The sequence below is a fragment of the Procambarus clarkii genome, chromosome 47 (assembly GCF_040958095.1).
Source record: "Procambarus clarkii isolate CNS0578487 chromosome 47, FALCON_Pclarkii_2.0, whole genome shotgun sequence".
Taxonomy (NCBI): domain Eukaryota; kingdom Metazoa; phylum Arthropoda; class Malacostraca; order Decapoda; family Cambaridae; genus Procambarus; species Procambarus clarkii.
Genome location: NC_091196.1, coordinates 18,911,847 through 18,932,761, shown reverse-complemented (window position 1 = coordinate 18,932,761; position 20,915 = coordinate 18,911,847). Strand labels below are relative to the sequence as shown.

Sequence of the window (20,915 nt, the reverse complement as noted above, 5' to 3'; positions counted from 1 at the left end):
GCTCTTGCTTGCTCTGTAACATTCACCGGCCGGAGAACAGCCATACTCGGCCTCTTGCTACACACAGCCGAGCTCGCATTGTGAACACCTCCACAGTTGCAGCATCTGGGAACTATTTTCTCACCCAGATTCAGTCTGTTTCTACACACAGTAGAGAGGTGAGACTTTCCGCAGAAACGACATCGTGGATCATTTTGACATCTCCAGGATTTATGCCCCCATCTGCAGCATTTCAGGCATATTATGGGCTCTTCCACATACTTTGCTACATGCCTGTAGCCAGCCCCGGTGATGAACACTTTTTCGGGTACGTCACCTCTCACTAGAGCCACCACCTGACTCCTAGCTTCACCTTTAATAAGGTGACGCTTGGCCCACACAAATCGTTGGTCGTCGAGTATAAACTCGGGGTCCAGAATCTGAGGGTATTTATAGATAATTACCTTCGTCAGCTTCTCGTTCCCCTCCGGTATTTCCATAAGAATTCCATCGTATCCTTGCTGGGTAAGATACTCCACTGCCTCCATAGAACCTACCGTTAAGTAAGGTCTGTTTACACCTTCCTTCAGCAGGGGCTCGAACTTGCGGTGTTCTCTTCCGAGTTTGACGGTCCATAGCAGCTTCTGATGATAGGCCAGCGTGCATGAGGCAGGGAAGAGAAGCCTCCATCTCCGCTGATCCTCACCTTCCTGACATCGTTCCGTCCGTTTGTCTGCATCAGTCTCGGCGTCGTTCTTCATTCTTTTATCGTTTCCGTCAAGTGTATTACTGTCCACACTACGCCTTGCCTCCTGTCTTCTTCGTTTCTTCTTATTCCTTGTCAGAACTTCTAGATACTCGCCCTCCTCGTCTGACTGGCTGCTTTCAGGGTCCATGTTAATAACGCCGTGAGAAGTAGCCATGTCTTCTGGTGACTGAGTCTCCATCTCAGTACCCAGCATGGGGGGAGGGGGGGGGAAGGTGCGGAGCAGGTATCTTGACCCGACCGCGTCCCAGGTAAGACTGAGCAGGTATCTTGACCCGACCGCGTCCCAGGTAAGACTGTTTTCTTCAAAGTCGAGGGTACTCTAAAAATTAACTCTCCAAAGTTCATCTTAACACTTTATGGTCTGACGCCTAGAAGAGTTTTGCAAGACACTTCTTACATTTTCAAAGCCTATTTTACGTACTCTTTGTTTCATGCCTATATTCGTTTCTGGGCGAGGTGATAGGACAAATGTTTTGGGTGAGGTGACGGGACAAAATCAATGGGAGAAGACAATTCAAAACACGAATCAATGGATAGATTGAGTGTTCTCTCTTCTGTGTTGGTTTGGGATCTTTAAGTGGGTACAATCTAATTATGTGTTAATAGGCTGTTGATGGCTGGTGTTGGAGAATGGGGGAAGAGTGGTGTTGGGGGGATCGAACTGTCTAAAACCTAACACATTTTAAATAGGTTTGTTCTGCAAGTGCTTTTCCTATGCTTTGTAATCCAACAGGATACATTGATTTTATCAGGTGTCAGTCTCAGCATGACCTATTGTCAGGTGCGACACGTAATTCTCCGAGATCTGACCGAGGACAAGAAATAATTTTGGAAAAAAGATTATCATGGATATATTCAGCTATATCACTAAAACACGTGGGTACATTATATGTACAGTTAAATATGTATATACTAAGACACTGTACTTGTATGTACAATTATATATACACCAAGACACTACGTATATGCCAATGAGATGGCCGCCACGCGTCATTCGATTCAACTCTTAAGGACCATCTACTTCTCTGAATAGGTCCAATAATCCAGAACAGCGGTAGATTTCAAAGATTACATACGGAGTCGACCATGCCGCTAGGTCCTAAGGTCCGTGTCGCTGGAGATGTGGACCACGCTGTCACAGTTGGGTCAACCTGGTCACACACACACACGACGACAGCATGTCCACCGGATGGGAGTGAGTAGAGTACTGTCTCTGCTCGTGCTCCGACCAGCACTCATTGCCTCACCCGGTGATTCTGAATGGCTAACAGAATTCCCGCCACCGGACGAGCCACACCGTGCTGACCGTTAACGACCTTGACGGTCGTTAACCTTGTTCTCCCTGTAATATTGAAAATATTACTATTAAATAACAGTGCTATTCTGATGCGACGCAATAACACGATAAAGCTTTCCGTAACACTGGGGGAGAGTTAGGAAGAGTGGGGGAGTATGGGGAAGATGGGGGAGTATTGGCAAGAGTGGTGGAGTATGGAGGAGAGTGGGGGAGTATTGGCAAGAGTGGTGGAGTATGGAGGAGAGTGGGGGAGTATTGGCAAGAGTGGTGGAGTATGGAGGAGAGTGGGGGAGTATTGGCAAGAGTGGTGGAGTATGGAGGAGAGTGGGGAGTATTGGGGAGAGAGGGGGAGTATGGGGTAGAGTTCGGGAGTATGGGGGAGAGTGGGGGAGAATGGGAGAGTGGAGAGTATAGGGGAGTATTGGGGAGTGGGGGAGTATGGGGGAGAGTGAGGGAGTATGGGGGAGTATGGAGGAGAACGGGGGAGAGTGGGAGAGGGCGGGGGAAAGTGGGGAAGTATGGGGTAGCGTTCGGGAGTATGGGGTAGAGTTCGGGAGTATGTGGAGAGTATGGGGGAGAGTGAGGGAGTATGTGGGGAGTATGGGGGAGAGTGAGGGAGTATGTGGGGAGTATGGGGGAGTATGTGGGGAGTATGGGGGAGTATGTGGGGAGTATGGGGGAGAGTGAGGGAGTATGTGGAGAGTATGGGGTAGAGTTCGGGAGTATGTGGGGAGTATGGGGGAGAGTGAGGGAGTATGGGGAGAGTGAGGGAGTATGGGGGAGAGTGGGGGAGTATGGCACCAGTTCTCACCCTGGTATATAAGAAAAAAAAAAGCTGCTAATATACCTATTCTCAATAAATTTATATTTCAACACGTGGCATCCCTGCCTAGTAAATCTATTTCCTACGTCTCTAAGGTAAGCCTATAACACCTAGTCTTCATTTTAACTATTATATTACTGACCTAATTTGTGCAAAGTAATTAATTATCAAAATTAGGCACCAAACCGGGAAGGCTATGTAGCACCATCAAATGTGCGGAAGGGCGCTAAATATCCCCAAGGATGCCAATACGAGAACAGAAACGCACAAGGCGAACAATATCAAAAGTATTCAATTCACCAAGAATTCCTTTGAGGGGACAAGCGACCGCGAGGGACGGTCGGAAAGCAAGACACACACTCGTCCTGGAAGTCAGGACATTCAGCAAGGATATGCACGACCGTAAGAGGGACAATGCAATTTGGACAATAAGGAGCAGGGCAGCGCTCCATTAAGTGACCGTGAGTTAAGCATGTATGGCCAATATGAAACCCGCCAGAGTCGTTTCCCATCGCCAGTTAAAGTGGTAGGAGGAAGGCCATGAGAACACACTACTCTCAAGAGTACACAGTTTGTTACCAATAACAGAAGATCAACAATCCTGACAATGGGTAAGGATGGAGGAATGAATAACTGGGAAAAAGTCAGGATAAGGAATACCTTTACGGGAGACAGGACAAGAGCAAACAGCTTCCCTAGCGGCAGCATCCGCACGCTCATTTAAAGACACCAATATGGCTAGGAACCCAGCAAAACTCAACTGACTTAAATTTACTGGAAATAAGAAACAGCCAATGTTGAATTTCGATGGCCACTGGATGGACCATATTGATGGACCCGAAACCCATGAGGGCACTACGAGTCAACGACAACCACAAAGGAAGATTGACGACGAGAAAGCAAGAGATGAAAGAATTTGGGCAAAATCTGACCAATCGCTTTGCTAATTTGCATATTTTCGGAATAAAAAGTTGTAATTTAAAACTTCAATACGTGCAATTACCTTAAATTCCTCTCAATCTGCCTTTTTTTTCAAACTTAAGGTCAATGTGGGAAAAATTTGAGAAATCTTGATTTTCCTTTATGGTTGTTTTCCTTGTGAAATGACCAGCATGTGGTTATGAGAGAATTTAAATGTTATGAAAAAGTAATGCAGGCAGATCATCATTTATTTCTCCTTTTACATTTTATGGGTTTGTTACCATTGAGCAGCTAAAAAATATGAATCTAAAATACAGCAGCACTTATATAACACTCCATATAAGTTTAAAGAAAATCATTATAAACTATATATTAACATGACATTTTTCCAAATTGTAGACAAAATACTTAACACTGTCTTCCGAGTAGACTGTCCTTAAGCTGGTCCTGATACTGGTACAAGAACTGTTGTGCCACAATCAGTGTAATGCACTGCACTCAGTGTGTATCACCTATTTGTTTCTTTATGTCAATCTTTATGTGTATATATATATTGCATGACACAAACCTCAGTCTAAATATAATGAATTTGCAAGATATTTCTCAACTAATGCAGCAAAAGCAATCATAATAAACATTTGTCTTTTATAAAAGTGTAAAACTAAAAATGATCCATATTACACTACGTAACAATGTCTTTTAACAATATGACTATGCAATGAATACTAACATTACTGCAAGATTATGGCCAAATTCCTTTAAAAACCTTGTCATCCAATCTCACGCAAAATTACCAACATATCCATCACACTATTTCTTACTGTAAATCAGGTTTTCAATTCACAAATGTATATTTACACTATATACATATTATATCTTTGAATATATTTTACTGTCAATCCTAAGTTTATAGTTCAAGGAAATTGGCAGCTAATCTGCATATACCATGGACATTTTAAAACAGAATTTGCACAAAGAACAAAAATATGTCCACTTTGATACTTATCACAGTTTGTTTCTTCATTGTACAATATTCAGCATATCCTTACATTATAGACAAAAGTCCTCAGTCTGAGGAGTCTAAAGGCCCTTTCATATACAGTACATACTAACATCAAATAGAGGAGTTTTGTGTGTATTTAAAATGCAAAAACTAGTAGGACTTTTGAGTTTCAAGGACAAACCTAGTAATAATATGTCTGAAGAAATAAAAACATGTTTGAGGCACAGCCTAAGATTTAGGTTTCCTTATCAAGGTAACTTACAAATTTTCTGTCAGCATTGTTATGGTGGCCAGGCTAACATTATCTGAGCTTTCTAGCCCAGTCACGGAGACACGAGACAATATTTTATTATCTGCCATAAATTTATTTTATCGAGAAAAATACATTATTGCTTCAAAATTAATATCCTTATTAATACCTATTATCATGAGAGCCAATTGTCTCCCTACTTGGAAGTGAGAAAAAAAAAGGAAAATTCATCTGCCATTTCATCAAAATTAAAAATTATGAATCGCACAAGTCATATCTTACCTAATGACTTTTTACAGTACCAGGACACCTTTGGGGTATGATGCATACATCACAAATATAAAGCACAGCTTGTAGATCATTCATTCTGGAATGATCATTAACATGATTTGATGCACATTCAGATTCAACAACATTAATTAACATCTTTATTTCTAGTCATAAAATATAACTTTTGCACCTTTTTGGAAGGCCATGATTACTTAAAATGTAATAACTATTTATACATCACAAACTTGCTTCTAATAACATGATTGTATTGCGAAATACAAATATTCTTTAATTTCAGCAACACAAATCTTTACATAAGGTAATGTGTAGTTTTACAGAAATGCCAGGAGAGTTTATTGTATTATTACATGTGATAGATGCAGTTCAGTGATGAAAGTTATGAAGAAACATAGCCATGCAATGACCAACATCATGCAAATTGGGGTACAATAGTGCGATTTAAGCATATAATTACTATACTAAATAATTTCTATGTGCATTATAAATTATGAGTTACCGTAAGATAAATAATTTAAATAATATTTATTTTAAGAATGTACAAAGGAGTGTTTAATAATAAAGCTTATTCACCTGCAATGAAATATACTTGTCAGTGTATTAATATATATTTGCAAACATACCTTCCTCCCCCCCCCCACCTCCATCCCTAAGTCTCTGTGACTGTTCTCTGCCTTTCAAAGGGCTATACATCAGGCTTAATCCTTCAGTAAATAGTAAATATTGGACAAGTATATATCATAATTTTTCTATCAAACTTTCATGAGCTTTATCAAGTCATGGTTTGTTAACTGCAATTAGAATTTGTGGGTTATATTGTGTTTTCATGAATACATCCAGGAAGTGTGAAGTTCTGGTGCTGAAATTTTTGTTAATGTGCTGCACTGTGTCCAGGTTTAGTTATCTGCTGCCATTTTTTCACTGCACAGTAAGATGATAAATAATGCCCAATACATTATCATGTTTAAAACAAAACTTGGCAGATTATATCCACAATTAGGTTTGACTGAAATCACAAGCAATTTACATGTGAAATATTATACGGTACTGAATAAATACATCATGCATGTTGTCACTTTAGTCCTCACTAAGCTTCTCAATTTCATCAATGTTGTTGTAGTCCAGCTTGATAATTTTTATATCTGCAATGAAAAATTATACATGAAGTAATGGTCACATAAAGACATGGAAAAATAATAATGTGCATTCATTGCTGCAGATCTGAAAACATATAATTCAAGTGCATAAGAAAAAGTATTAAATGATTTTATTTTTAAACCTGTGAAAACATCAAGTCTTGGTAGTACTCACTGAAGTGCTCCTCAATTTCTCTTAGTAATCGCACATCATCCTCACCATCTACAATATTAATTGCATTGCCTGTCTTGCCAAAGCGACCAGTACGGCCAATTCGATGCAAATACGTCTCACAGTCTGCCCTCTTCGACCCATACAATCGAGGAAGATCATAGTTGACCACTAAGTTAACCTGGAATAACAAAGTTAAGTTTACACTCATTTTCCTATACAAATATATAACAAATATCAGTAAACCAAATGGCAAAATTTATATAAAAAAAAGTAAGTATCGTAGCATATGCGAGCAAATAATTATACACAATACTGTACTCCATTTATCAATTCACTGCTTGATAGTTTATACTTTTTATAACGAAGGGTGACAAATTGAAACTATTCCCAGCAACACTTGTAATTGATCCTTTTAGTACTGATCCATCTACAGTTACACAAACTTGTGCAACATTCTTTAGAATTTACTAAGTAGGTACAATCATGGTACAAGATAACCTCAAGGTATGAGCAAAAGCCCCTTTCCTGGGTCACTTCTTTAACTCGCACATTAAACACTCCGAAAACTTTATAAATAAAATTTGTAACTTGAACTGTAGTAATGGAAAGCTGTTAAGCTTGAATGTTGACTCTCTTGCCACTAAAGTTAATGTTAACAATGTTTTAGTATTCCTGGAGGACAAATTGAAACCTTACCAAGAAACTTTGACTTTACTGGTAACTAAGATAATAGAATTAACATGGTTGTGCTTATCGTAATGTATTTTCATTTCAAAACCGTTTTAACCATAAAAAATATGGTTGTAGTATAGGTAGTCCCTTATCTCCAGTGTTATCTATCCTGTATATGGAGTATTTTTACATGTATCCTCTCTCAGATTAATTCTCAAGACATGATTTGGTACAAATACGTTGGAAGGATAGCTGGGGGGCCTTCTCCGAGTACTTTGAGAGGCTGAACGCTACTCCCCAGTATCAAATTTGAAGTTGAACGGGGGTCTGATGATAAATTACCCTTTCTAGAAATCTCGGTAATAAGGAGTAACACCTCGCTGAGCTTCACCTTGTACAAGAAAGATACACATACAGGCAACTATCTCCATTACTTCAGCAATCATGTTAAGTAAAAAGTAGTTGGTTCGGGTCTTTTCTTAAGAGCATTGTGAATCTATAGTCTAGAGGGGTCCTTTGGTTGTGGATACTCGGTTGATTCAGCTGGGGGTGCATCATGAGCAGTGTCCGGTGGAGGCTTTGCGCTGCTACTTACAAGCAATCAGTTCTGTTTCGGTGGATTTGTTGCAGGTCGACTCTGTTTCCCTGGTTCCCTGTTCCAGGATTCGTGTCTCAGGTTGTCCGCAGTGTCATCAAACCTAGCCAGCCTATGGTCTACTCTCGTGCTCATGCTGTTCAAAAGTACGCCACATTGTCAGCAGTTTTGGTAACATGTCTTGGGTTGATATTTGGGCACAGGGTTTGGTGGTTTAACAAGGTCTTGGCTGCCAGATATCTTGTTAACATTCCTGGTCCTCTGTGATCTTGTTTAGCCCTGGGGCATCTGTTGCGGTCGTTGGTCTCGCCTTCGACTTGATACCTGCTGTGCTTCTGCCTCCCTGGTAAATCCCCCTATTTTGTCCTTCTCTGTGGGTAGCTAACTTCAGGGAGCAGATGAGGCCTCCCTCAGAAAACCACTGTTGAATGTAATGAAATGCCAGTTTCTGGGTGAGCCTCAGAGGCTCCCTTAACACCCTTCCTCCCTCAGGTCAGTGTTTTTTTTTCATCATTATAGCACTGACCAGTATAGGCCCGGCTGACCTGGACCGGCTAGCTCCTCCCCCAAATGAGGGGGCGGTGGCGCTAACCAGTGAGGGGGCTGGTTTAAAGAAGTTTTGGTTGTTTGTTTTATTATTGGGAGAGTTCTTTTGACATTTTGGAGACTGCAGTCTCATTTTTCAACCATGCAGTGATTGTTTTGGTTTTGATTCGCCTACCTTTTTGGGTGCTTCCCCTGGATGATGGCAAAGATGATAAACTTTAAATGTAAAGTGTCCACGGGCTATTGCTCCCTGGGTTTGATGGGACTAGGTTCTGGCTCTTGGTCTCTGGTAGGCAAACTGGCCTCTGGTAGTTCAAAATAAACTCTGCGACTAATGACTCCAAGCAGTATGGCACTTAACACTAACTTTTAAGTTTTTTTACTCGGGGGTAGTCCGGTAACAACGCAATGCTGCGTTGTTTCCAGCGGCATATTGGCGGCGGCTTCGGAAGGGGGGTGCCGCAGTTTTGGACATTATATGCATATACATCTGTAGGGAATTTCATTGTGAATACAATGATACCAAAATGAAAGACCTGGGGCCAGAATTGAGGTAACAAAGTTTAAAAGAGTATACCCATTTTATTGCTATTTATTAGTGCTCACTGCGGTAACGCACTGTCACGCTCCCTGTTTGCTGTGGGTGGGACGCCGGGGTTTTGGACTTTATATTTGCATATACTCCTGTAGGGAATTCTATTGCAAACACAATGATACCAAAATGAAAAATCTAGGACGAAAATTGAGATGTCTAAAGTGAAGAGTGTACACATTTTATTGCTCTTTTCGCTCCCGGGTAACAGGCTCTCACTTTCTCGCCAGGCTTTTGGGCTTTATATGCATTTAGTCCTGTAGAGAATTCTATTGCGAACACATTGATACCAAATTGAAAAACCTAGGACGAGAATTGAGATGACAAAGTTGAAGAGAGTATACATATTTTGGTATGACCGCACTCTCTATTGTAATGCGAGTGGGGTGGAGCAGCGCTCTCTTTCTGGTAACTTTCATCTTGTCAGCGGGTGGAGCGCGCCGCTGTTTTTAACATTATATACATATATTCCTGTTGGGAATTCTATTCCGAACACATTGATATCAAAATGAAAGACCTAGGACGAGAATTGAGGTGACCAAAGTGAAGGGAATGTAAACATTTTATCGCTCTTAAGCCACTCTCCCGGGTAACACGCTCTCATTTTCTCTGTTTGTTGCAGATGGTACACCGACCGTTTGGACTTTATATGCCTTTAGTCCTATAGAGAATTCTATTGCGAACACATTGATACCAAAATGAAAGACCTAGGACGAGAATTGAGGTGACCAAAGTGAAAGGAGTGTACACATTTTATCGGTTCTGCGCGCTCCCGGGTAACATGTTCTCACTTCCTCTGTTTGTTGCGGATAGTACGCTGGGTATTTGGACTTAATATGCCTTTAGTCCTGTAGAGAATTCTATTGCGAACACAATGATACCAAATTGAAAAACATAGGACGAGAATTGAGGTAACAAATTTGAAAAGATTATACACCTTTCAGAATTACCGCGCGCTCCCGAGGAATGCCCAAACCCACCCTGGGTAATGTGGAGCATGTGCGCCCAGAGCATCAAAGTGTTAATTAATTAATGTGATTTCTTCAGGGAACCCCCGGAAAAAGAAATTTATAATTTTTTCTTGCACACAGCGCTGCTGTTGGTTATTATTAGCTGCACCTCCTAGGGGACTAAAAAAAAAAATTCTTGATACTAAACATGATATATTGTTTATAAATACAACTAATGTTTCTGAATTAAATTACAAAAGGCAATGTACACTACAGGTAAATATTCAACTTACTGTGTCAACGTCAATCCCTCGGGCCAGAACGTTGGTACATATGAGCACCCTTTCAGTTCCCTCGCGGAAGCGAAGTAACACTCGGACTCGCTCGTCAGGTGTTAGGTCACCTGACATAGAAAACACTTTAAAAACAGCTTAATAAACATAATATCAATATAAAACAAAAACAACTATCATAGTGGGATTGCCTCTTCTTAGTTTTAATCTATTTTAGCCCAAAATTTTGAAATCAATCAGTTAAAAACCAGCGTTAAATGTAATGAAATGCCATTTTCTGGGCGAGACCTGGAGGCTCCCCAGACGCTCCCTGGAGCTAACCGGCCTGATATGAATGTATTAGACCCTGGCATCAGTCAAGCGAATGGAGTTCTTAGGCCTACTGGGGACCACGAGCCAGACCCTGGCCACCCTCAGAGAGGCACAAGGAGCAATGGACTATAGAAACCCCCATGTGGTTGGAAGCATTCTATGTCTGTCATCAACTGGGTCAGGCACCCAAAAAGGTAAGCGCCTCAAAACAAACCCCTATTCTTGTTAAGAAATTGCTACTGAAAACCGAACTAGTGGACAGAACTCCCCAAATGAAAACGAGCAAATGAGCATGACGTCACCGTGCCGCTGTCTGCACAACTCCAGGGCTCCCCCATCCCCAGGAGGGAAAAGGGGGAGCCCCAGACCTTGTGCTGGTTATCCATCTTGCGGTTCTGAGACAGGATGTCAAAAACCACCGACCAGAGGGAGGGAGGGTTGCTGGGAGAGCCTCCAGGTCTCACCCAGAAAATGGCATTTCATTACATTCATAGCTGGTTTTCTGGGGGGAGCCCCTTCAGCTCCCTGGAGCTACTTACCCAAAGACAAAAACAAAAGGAACTTACCCGGGAGGCGGTTGGCACTCGCTCCTCAACTCAAAGTTGAGACAACTGGCTGCAACCGCCGACCCAACTCGACACAGGCCCGACTAGGCCCAGGAACAGTGACAAGGTAGCAAGCAGCCAGGACCCTGTTTGACCTTCAAAAACCCCGCGCCCAAATGTCAGCCCAAGACATGTTACCCAAGACGGCAACCAGTGCAGCAACCTTACAAACGTCATGGGCTCGGGGATAGACCACAGGCTGGCTGGACCAAATAACCCTGCGGACAACCTGGGAGATCCGAACCCTGGAACAGGGAAGAAGGGAAACCGGGTCAACCCAAAGTGCATCCCCGGCCACAGAGGCTGTGCCGCTCGGGTAACGGCAGAGAGCCGCAACCGGACACAACACAACTGCCAAAAACTTTGAAGACGGCAAACATAGTCCCAATATACAAGAAGGGGGATAGACAGGAGGCACTGAACTACAGGCCAGTATCCCTAACTTGCATACCATACAAGTTATTGGAGAAAATTGTGCAAAAAAAAAAAAACTAGTGGAACATCTGGAGCAAAGGAACTTTGTGACAACACCAACATGGTTTCAGGGATGGCAAGTCATGCCTCACAGGATTAACACTATGGACACTGCTCGCGTCCACTTTTTTCTCTTGAATCCGAGCAGTGGACTGTTCTCGCGTCCAATACAAAAATATTTGTATAATATTCATTTTTTATCCGATCGACTTGGGGATAGTTTCAAAATGAGCACCTTTAGAGTGCGCACAATTTGATACCAAAATAAAAGATGTAACATAAAACTTGATGTCAGAAGACTTAAAAGATTATAAATAGGTTTTTGGTCAAAAATTTTAAATATGTTAAAATTCTATTTATTGTGCTATTATTATGGGACTGGTTTTAAAATGTGCACCTTTAGATTGCAAACAATTTGATACCAAAATGAAAGATGTAGCACAAAAATTTATGTCAGAACACTGGAAAGATATAAATAATTTTGTGATGATGAGCGTCCCAAATTAAAATATTTGTTAAAATTCTAGTTATTGCTCAATTATTATGAGACTAGTTTTAAAATATGTGCCTTTTTATTGCAAACAATTTGATACCCAAATGAAAAACGTAACACGAAAATTGATGTTATCAAACTGAACGAGTATACACATTTGGCTGCACTGTGCAAATTGGTGCTCGTTCACAGGTAACTTTAGGTTTTGCTAAAGGGAGTCACACTTGGCTTTTGGACAATATATGCATATACAACACCTGCAGGGAATTTAATTGCGAATACAATGATACCAAAACAAGCCACGTAGCATGAGAATTAAGGTGAGAAAACTGAAATGAGTACACACATTTGACTGATTTTGTGCGCTCAAGGGGTAACTTTTGCTGACTTTAGGCTTTGCTGTGGGAGTCACACTTGGCTTTTGGACCTAATATGCATATACACCTGTAGGAAATTCTATTGCGAACACGATGATACCAAAACGAATGACGTAACACGTGAATTAACTAAATTCTACGATCAGGCAACGAGCATCAGACAAGAAAGAGAGGGGTGGGCAGACAGCATATTTTTGGATTGCCAGAAAGCCTTTGACACAATTCCACACCAGAAACTAGTGCAAAAGCTAGAGATGCAGGCAGGAGTGAAAGGGAATGTACTCCATTGGACAAGGGAGTACCTAAGTAACAGAAGACAGCGAGTCACTGAGGGGTGAGGTCTCAGATTGGCAAGACGTCACCAGTGGAGTCCCACAGGGTTCAGTCCTTGGACCCATACTGTTTCTTATATATGTAAATGATCTTCCAGATGGTATAGAATCATTCCTCTCATTGTTTACTGATGATGCAAAAATTATGAGGAGGATTAAGATGGAGGAAGATAATATGAGGCTACAAGATGACCCAGACAGACTGAATGAATGGTCCAACAAATGGCTACTAAGGTTCAACCCGAGTAAATGTAAGGTAATGAAACTAGGCAGTGGAAACAGAAGGCCAGACACAAGATACCGAACGGGGGATGAAGTCCTTCATGAAATGGACAGAGAGAAAGATCTGGGAGTTGATATCACACCAAACCTGTCTCCTGAAGCCCACATCAAAAGAATAACATCTGCGGCATATGCGAGGCTGGCTAACATCAGAACTGCCATCAGGAACCTGTGTAAGGAAGTGTAAATATGACAGTTTTCTATCTAGAACCACACCTAGATCCCTTTCTTTGTCAGAATTCTTTAAAGATTTCTCACATAATTTATAGGTTGTGTGGGGGTCTATGTTCTCCAATTCCACATCCCATAACATGGCAGTTATTCACATTAAATTCCATTTGCCAAGTGTTGCTCCATATACTTATTTTGTCCAGGTCTTCTTAAAGGGCATGACAATAATCTAGATTTATTATCTTCCCTATTATCTTAGCATCATCAGCAAACATGTTCATATAATTCTGTATTGCAACTGGTAGATCGTTTATAGAGACAATGAACATTACCAGTGCAAGAATTGAACCCTGAGGTACTTCCTGAGGTAGGTAGGTGGGTGGGTGGGTGGGTGGGTGGGGGGAGGGGTGTGTGTGTGTGTAATTACCTAAGTGTAATTACCTAAGTGTAGTTACAGGATGAGAGCTACGCTCGTGGTGTCCCATCTTCCCAGCACTCTTTGTCATATAACACTTTGAAACTACTGACAGTCTTGGCCTCCACCACCTTCTCACTTAACTTGTTCCAACCGTCTACCACTCTATTTGCGAAGGTGAATTTTCTTATATTTCTTCAGCATCTGTGTTTAGCTAGTTTAAATCTATGACCTCTTGTTCTTGAAGTGCCAGGTCTCGGGAAATCTTCCCTGTCGATTTTATCAATTCCTGTTACTATTTTGTATGTAGTGATCATATCACCTCTTTTTCTTCTGTCTTCTAGTTGGTTGGTTGGGTTTTGGGGGGTGGGGGGGTGTGTGTGTGTGTGTGTGTGTGTGTGTGAATACACACACACACACACACACACACACACAGTAGCTTTTTTCCATGTTATTCTAGCACAAATTTATTTGAGAGAATGATTTAACTGGCTGCTTTCCCCCCTTACCAGTGAGTAGCGCTACTTGGTGACCATCTTCCTTAAGACGTGTTGCTAACCAATTAGCATTCTGCTTGGTATGGCAGAAAAACATTGCACTGCCCACCGGGATTGTGTAGATGTTGGCAATAGCCTCATATTTTTCATCCTGATTACGACACTCGACATACATCTGAAAATATATAGTGATAAGTATGATGGAAACTTGGGAACTTACACTCTATTCCAGGTACATAATTAACTTAAAAAATGTAATTTTAATCCCATCTAAATCTTTTGCATACAGAGGAGAAAATGTCATAACAAATGCAAATGGGAATAGACAAGACTACTGTATTCTCCAATAGTAGTAATGAAAGGAGAAATGTTAGGATAGCAAGAAGCTACAAGTGACATGCATCAATGAGCAGTATTGAGACCCATTATTCCTGATATATGTTAGTGACCTGGCAAAAGAAATAAGCACATGTAATCTACATCCAATTTTTTAAATGTAAATTTTATGAGATTTATAAACAAAAATTATTGTAAGGGAACACAGGGAGATCTAGATGTGCATCATCAATGACCAGATAGTTGCTTACCTTTAACCCTAACAAATTAAAAATAACTGCTATATAAAGGAATGAAGGGCAATATGGGTTCACAATGAGGCAGCTGTCAAAAAAAGTAATAGGAGAATGATGTGGGATAAGATATAACATTAAACCTGTCACCTGAGAAACACACATCAGATAGCTTTCAAGAGCCTGGAGGATGAGGACTTCAGAACACAATATACAACTTTATGCAACACCAACTCTCAAGTATGCAGCACCTTATGAGTCTTCATCTGTAAAAGCCTAAAATATAGAGAAAGTACAGATACATGGCTATACTTCTCCCAAACTTAATGGACGTGCATACTGTGAAAGGTTGAATGAGCTCAATCATATCACATTGGAAGAAAGGCAAATCAGCAAAATAATGATGAAAATATACAAGATATTAGAGGAAATTCACAAGGTGGACAAAGAGGTAATGTTCAAAATGAGAGATAGCAGCAGGTGAGGGTAAAGATGGAAGCTAGTGAGAAGGTTAAACTGGAGAAATGCCAGGAAAACTTCACTGTAAGGTTGCAAGTAAATAGAACAGGATAAAAGAGGTGATTTTTAAGCAAATTTAATTGGCCCCTGCAAAGCACAAAATAAACAGAGAAACAGAAGGAATGAAAGTTATTGTATTAACTAACCAGATGACGGATGGCAGAGCTATTGCTCGATACTTGTTAACACAACTGGGCGAGTAATTAGGAGAACAAAAAAAGGGCTCTCCCTACCTGTCTAATATTTGTCAGCGTTTCTTCTTCCCTCTTTAACCGGAGTGTCACTGGATCCTTAATAATGGCTTCAGCAAAAGTGACAACCTCATCAACATACGTGGCCGAAAACAACATCATCTGACAATTTTGTGGAAGTTGCTTATGTATACGGACAGACTGATCCTGTGAAAACAATGTGCACTGTTATTGTCCTGTATAATATTAAAGTTAATCAACTTATTCCTATATGATTAACTTTGAAGAATTTGTTAGACAAATTAATATGCAATATAGTTTAGAAAAAATTATACAAAAATTTATAACAAATACATCAGTCTATAGACTTGAGTGGAAGTCTATCAGGTACCTGATGACCCTGAGTAGCAATCATCACATCAGCTTCATCAAGTACAAAAACCTTGCAATTACGTAGCTCAAGACATTTGTATTTGGTGACCCAGTCAACTACCTTCCCTGGGGTGCCAATTACAATATGTTCAGTGATTTTTTGCCCACGGGAAACTGAAAAGAGAGAGCAGCATTGAAAAAACCAGCGTTTAATGTAATGAAACAAATGTAATGAAAAATGGGCGAGACCCTGGAGGCTCTCCCGGAGCTATCCAGGCTGATATGTAACTACTGAATTAGCTTTCTGGCATCAGTCAAAGTGCATGGAGTTCTTGCTAAACCAGGAACCAGGAGTCAGAACCTGGTCCCTTCAGAGAGGCACGAGGAGCAATGGCCTATAGAAACCCCCATGTGGTTGGAAGCATTCTGTGTCTGCCATCGACCAGGTCTGGCACCCAGAAAGATAGGCACCCCAAAACAAACCCCTATTCTAGTGAAAATATTGCTACCAAAAGCCGAACGAGTTGACTGAGCTCCCTAAATGAAAACTAGCAACTAGCATGATCTCTTCACGTTGTTGTGCCGCTGTCTGCGAACCCCCCCCCCACACTCTACCCCGTTAGGGGGGGAAAGGGGAGCCTTAGACCCTTGCGCTGGTGATCCAAACGGTAGTTCTTAGGTTGGATGTAAAAAACCTGTGAAAACACCGCCGACTGGGAGGGAGGGAGGGATGCCGGGGAGCCTCCGAGTCTCGCCCAGAAAATGGCGTTTCATTACATTCAACGCTGGTTTTCTGGGGGAAGCCCCATTGGCTCCACTGAGCAACCTCATCAAAGATAAGGAAAAGAGGGAAGGACCAGGAAGGCGGATGCCACGCGCCCTAAACTCAAAAACAAGACAACTGGGAAACCCAAGGACCCCGCAGACGACCCGGAAGACCCGAACCCCGGAACAGGAAGGAAGGAAGGGAACCTGGGAAACCAAAGTGCCCCCATGGCCACAGAGGCCAAGACGTGCAAAGAACAGCAGAGAGCCACAACCAAACACAACACATGATGCACCCTCGGCCCGATCAACCAAGCATCAATAACCCAAGGACCCCTCCAGAAAACAGCAGACCCATTCATCGCCAGAGAGAGAGACTGCTGCAAACGAACAAACCTACCACCAGAACCTGCTTGATACCTGCTTGATGGGGTTCTGGGAGTTCTTCTACTCCCCAAGCCCGGCCCGAGGCCAGGCTCGACTTGTGAGAGTTTGGTCCACCAGGCTGTTGTTTTGAGCGCCCGCAGGCCCACATATCCACCACAGCCCGGCTGATCCGGAACTTCTCTTTGAAAACAGTCTAGTTTTCTCTTGAAGATGTCCACGGTTGTTCCGGCAATATTTCTTATAGTCGCTGGGAGGACGTTGAAAAACCGCGGACCTCTGATGTTTATACAGTGTTCTCCGATTGTGCCTATGGCACCTCTGCTCTTCACTGGTTCAATCTTGCATTTTCTTCCATATCGTTCACTCCAGTACGTTGTTATTTTACTGTGTAGATTTGGGACCTGGCCCTCCAGTATTTTCCATGTGTATATTATTTGGTATCTCTCTCGTCTCCTTTCTAGAGAGTACATTTGGAGAGCTTTGAGATGATCCCAATAATTTAGGTGTTTTATCTAGTCTATGCGTGCCGTATATGTTCTCTGTATTCCCTCTATTTCAGCAATCTATCCTGCTCTGAAGGGGGAAGTAAGTACTGAGCAGTACTCGAGACGGGACAACACAAGTGACTTGAAGAGTACAACCATTGTGGTGAGATCCCTGGATTTGAAAGTTCTCGTAATCCCTCTGATCATTTTTCTGGCTGACGCAATATTTGCTTGGTTATGCTCCCTAAACATTAAATTGTCGAACATCATTATTCCCAAATCCTTGACATGCTGTTTTTCTACTATGGGAAGATTCGATTGTGTTTTGTACCCTGTATTATGTTTCAGATCCTCATTTTTGCCGTACCTGAAATTTATCACTATTAAAATCATGTTATTTTCTGCTGCCCAATCAAAAACTTTGTTGACATCTGCTTGTAATTTTTCAATGTCTTCAGCAGAGGTAATTTTCATGCTGATTTTTGTGTCATCTGCAAAGGATGACACGAAGCTGTGACGTGTATTTTTGTCTATATCCGATATGAGAATAAGGAACAGTAGCGGTGCAAGGACTGTAACTTGAGGTACAAAACTTTTAACTTCGCTTGGACTCAATTTTATTTGATTAACGGTTACTCTTTGTGTTCTGTTCGACAAGAAATTGAGTATCCAGCGTCCTACTTTTCCAGTTATTCCCATTGACCTCATTTTGTGTGCTATCAACCCATGGTCTAAACATGGTCTTAACAGTCTCCGTGGTGTAGTGGTAAGACACTCGCCTGGCGTTCCGCAAGCGCTATGTCATGGGTTCGTATCCTGGCCGGGGAGGATTTACTGGGCGCAATTCCTTAACTGTAGCCTCTGTTTAACGCAACAGTAAAATGTGTACTTGGATGAAAAAACGATTCTTCGCGGCAGGGGATCGTATTCCAGGGACCTGCCCGAAACGCTACGCGTACTAGTGGCTGTACAAGAATGTAACAACTTGTATATATCTCAAAAAAAAAAAAAAAAAAAAAAAAAAAATGGTCACATTTATCGAACGCCTTTGCAAAGTCTGTGTATACAACATCTGCATTTTGCTTTTCTTCTAGAGCTTCTGCGATTTTGTCATAGTAGTTGAGTAACTGTGACAGACAGGATTTTCCCGCTTTAAATCCATGTTGTCCTGGGTTGTGCAACTCATTGTTTTCCATAAAACTAGAAATTTGATTCCTAATCACTCTTTCAAACACTTTTATTATGTGTGATGTTAGTGCAACTGGCCTATAATTTTTTGCCAAGGCTTTACTCCCCCCCTTCCCCCCCCTTGAGCAACGGAGCTATATCTTGTTATGAAATATCGTATCGTGTTATTTCATCGCATAAAGGCACGATTATTTAATAGTAATACGTTCATAATTACAGGAAGAACGAGGTTAACAACCATGGAGGTCGTTAACGGTCAGCACGGTATGGCTCGTCCGGTGGCGGGAATTTCTGTTAGCCAATCAGAACCACCGGGTGAGGTAACGAGTGCTGGCCGGAGCATGTGGAGAAATAGACATCTACTCCCCTCATTCAGTCAACATGCTGTCGTCGCTTTCGGATGTTTAACCAACTGACCCAACTGTTCCAGTATGCTCCACCCTCACCAAAGGAAACGGACGTGAGGACCTAGCGGCATGGTAGACGTCTGAGGTCGTGGAAGGCACCGCCTTTGATAGTTAGAGGTCGGCGTTGAGGTAACACACAGTTTCCGAATAGTGGTACTAATTACGGAAAAGTGGATGATCTATACGTGGGAAGAACCATCGGACAAGTGACGACCATGTCATGGTCGCAGTGTCTTTCTATATATATATATATATAACTGTTCTTATGTACAATGCCTTAATATATATACATGTAATATATTGTATATAATGTGGTTAGAGATATATCCGAATATATCCATGATGAAGTTTTTATACAATCTTATTTTCTTGTCCTTTGTCAGACCTCAGCACAAAGTGTGTCGCACCTACCAAGCAAACTTGAAAAGCTGAACCCTGGGACGTGTCCACTCATTGGGTTCCAAGCAGGGGTACCACCAAAACACCTATATATATAAGAGAAGGACCCTAAAACAAAGAGGGGGTAATCAATCAAAGGCAGACATCCCCACCTGGCAGGAAAAAAACAAAAGAAAAACCCCACAAGAGGACAACGTAATCAAGCAGAACAGAGCCGGCCGCTATAATAGGTTATAAGTAGCTGTGCAGCACTCTGTGCCCCTACCAGTGACAAAAACTACCTCCTACCCAGAGGTAAACAACGGCAACAAGACCCCAGCTGACTCCAAGGACAAAGACACAGCGGAGGTAGACCCCAAGGTGACTTGTGGAAAGTGGCCCCAAGCCCCAAGGGCAGTACTTACAGGGCACCTAGGGAAGTAAACCCTAGGCACATGCAGCCCGAGTACAACAGAATATTACTCCTGGCTCTCACACCACCTGTAGAGACAGACCATGCCACAAGGTGCAGTAACTGAAAACAAAACTGGAGTCAGATGCACCCAACCAACCAGTATCACATCAGCCAAGAACTGCCAGTTGGATCACCAGTGCAGGGGGTTTGGGGCGCCCCCTTCCCCCTCTGAAGGGTCTGTAGGCTCCCCCCTTCTCCCTCCGGGGGGGTGCACAGACGGCGGCATGACGACATGATGATGTCATACTAGTTGCTAGTTTTCATTTGGGGCGTTCTGTCCACTCGTTCGGCTTTCGGTAGCAATATTTTCACAGAATAGGGGTTTGTTTTGGGGCGCCTATCTTTCTGGGTGCCAAACCCAGTCGATGACAGATATAGAATGCTTCCAACCACACGGGGGTTTCTACAGGCCATTGCTCATCGTGCCTCTCTGAGGGGGGCCAGGTTCTGGCTCATGGTCCCCGGTAGGCAAAAACTCCATGCACTTTGACTCATACCAGAAAGCTAATAGTTACATATCAACCTGGATAGCTCCGGGGAGCTGACAGAGCTCCCCCCCAAAAAAGTATTAACACAAAATGCACCAGCACATGTGTGTTCAAATTACAAATAAAGGAGTATATAGAATCACAAAAATTCTTCTTACCTGATTCTCCTTTAACAGCAGAGCGAATGGTGATGTCCTTGCATTTATTACCCATCTGCTTGATACAGTCCAGTGTTTGCAATGCCAGCTCCATAGTTGGTGACAAGCACAGAGCCTAAAAATTATGATCATCAATAGCCATTCCTTTTATTTACACAAAAGTGTCAGTGTGGGATGGTATTTTAAACAAAATATTTAGTTAACATTAACTTCTCTGAAATCATTTCAAATGATTTATAGTTTTATACCAATTCAATATGGAAACACTTGCCAATTACTTACATTA

The 20,915-nt window shown here is 42.0% G+C and overlaps 1 protein-coding gene across 2 annotated transcripts in view; it reads right to left on the bottom strand.

Annotated features, from left to right (window-relative positions):
* Positions 1-4,023: 4,023 nt before the first annotated feature.
* Positions 4,024-20,915, bottom strand: part of LOC123762979 (DEAD-box helicase Dbp80) — a 45,524-nt gene continuing 28,632 nt past the window's right edge. For both annotated transcript variants that reach the window (XM_069302027.1, XM_045749854.2), the window contains exons 4-10: positions 20,630-20,744; positions 15,918-16,072; positions 15,569-15,733; positions 14,260-14,422; positions 10,290-10,399; positions 6,642-6,819; positions 4,024-6,472 (exon numbers count right to left, since the gene is read on the bottom strand). In XM_069302027.1, the coding sequence (XP_069158128.1) occupies positions 6,408-6,472; positions 6,642-6,819; positions 10,290-10,399; positions 14,260-14,422; positions 15,569-15,733; positions 15,918-16,072; positions 20,630-20,744 (951 nt within the window). In that variant the 3' untranslated portion in view covers positions 4,024-6,407. The remainder of the gene's footprint in view (positions 6,473-6,641; positions 6,820-10,289; positions 10,400-14,259; positions 14,423-15,568; positions 15,734-15,917; positions 16,073-20,629; positions 20,745-20,915) is intronic.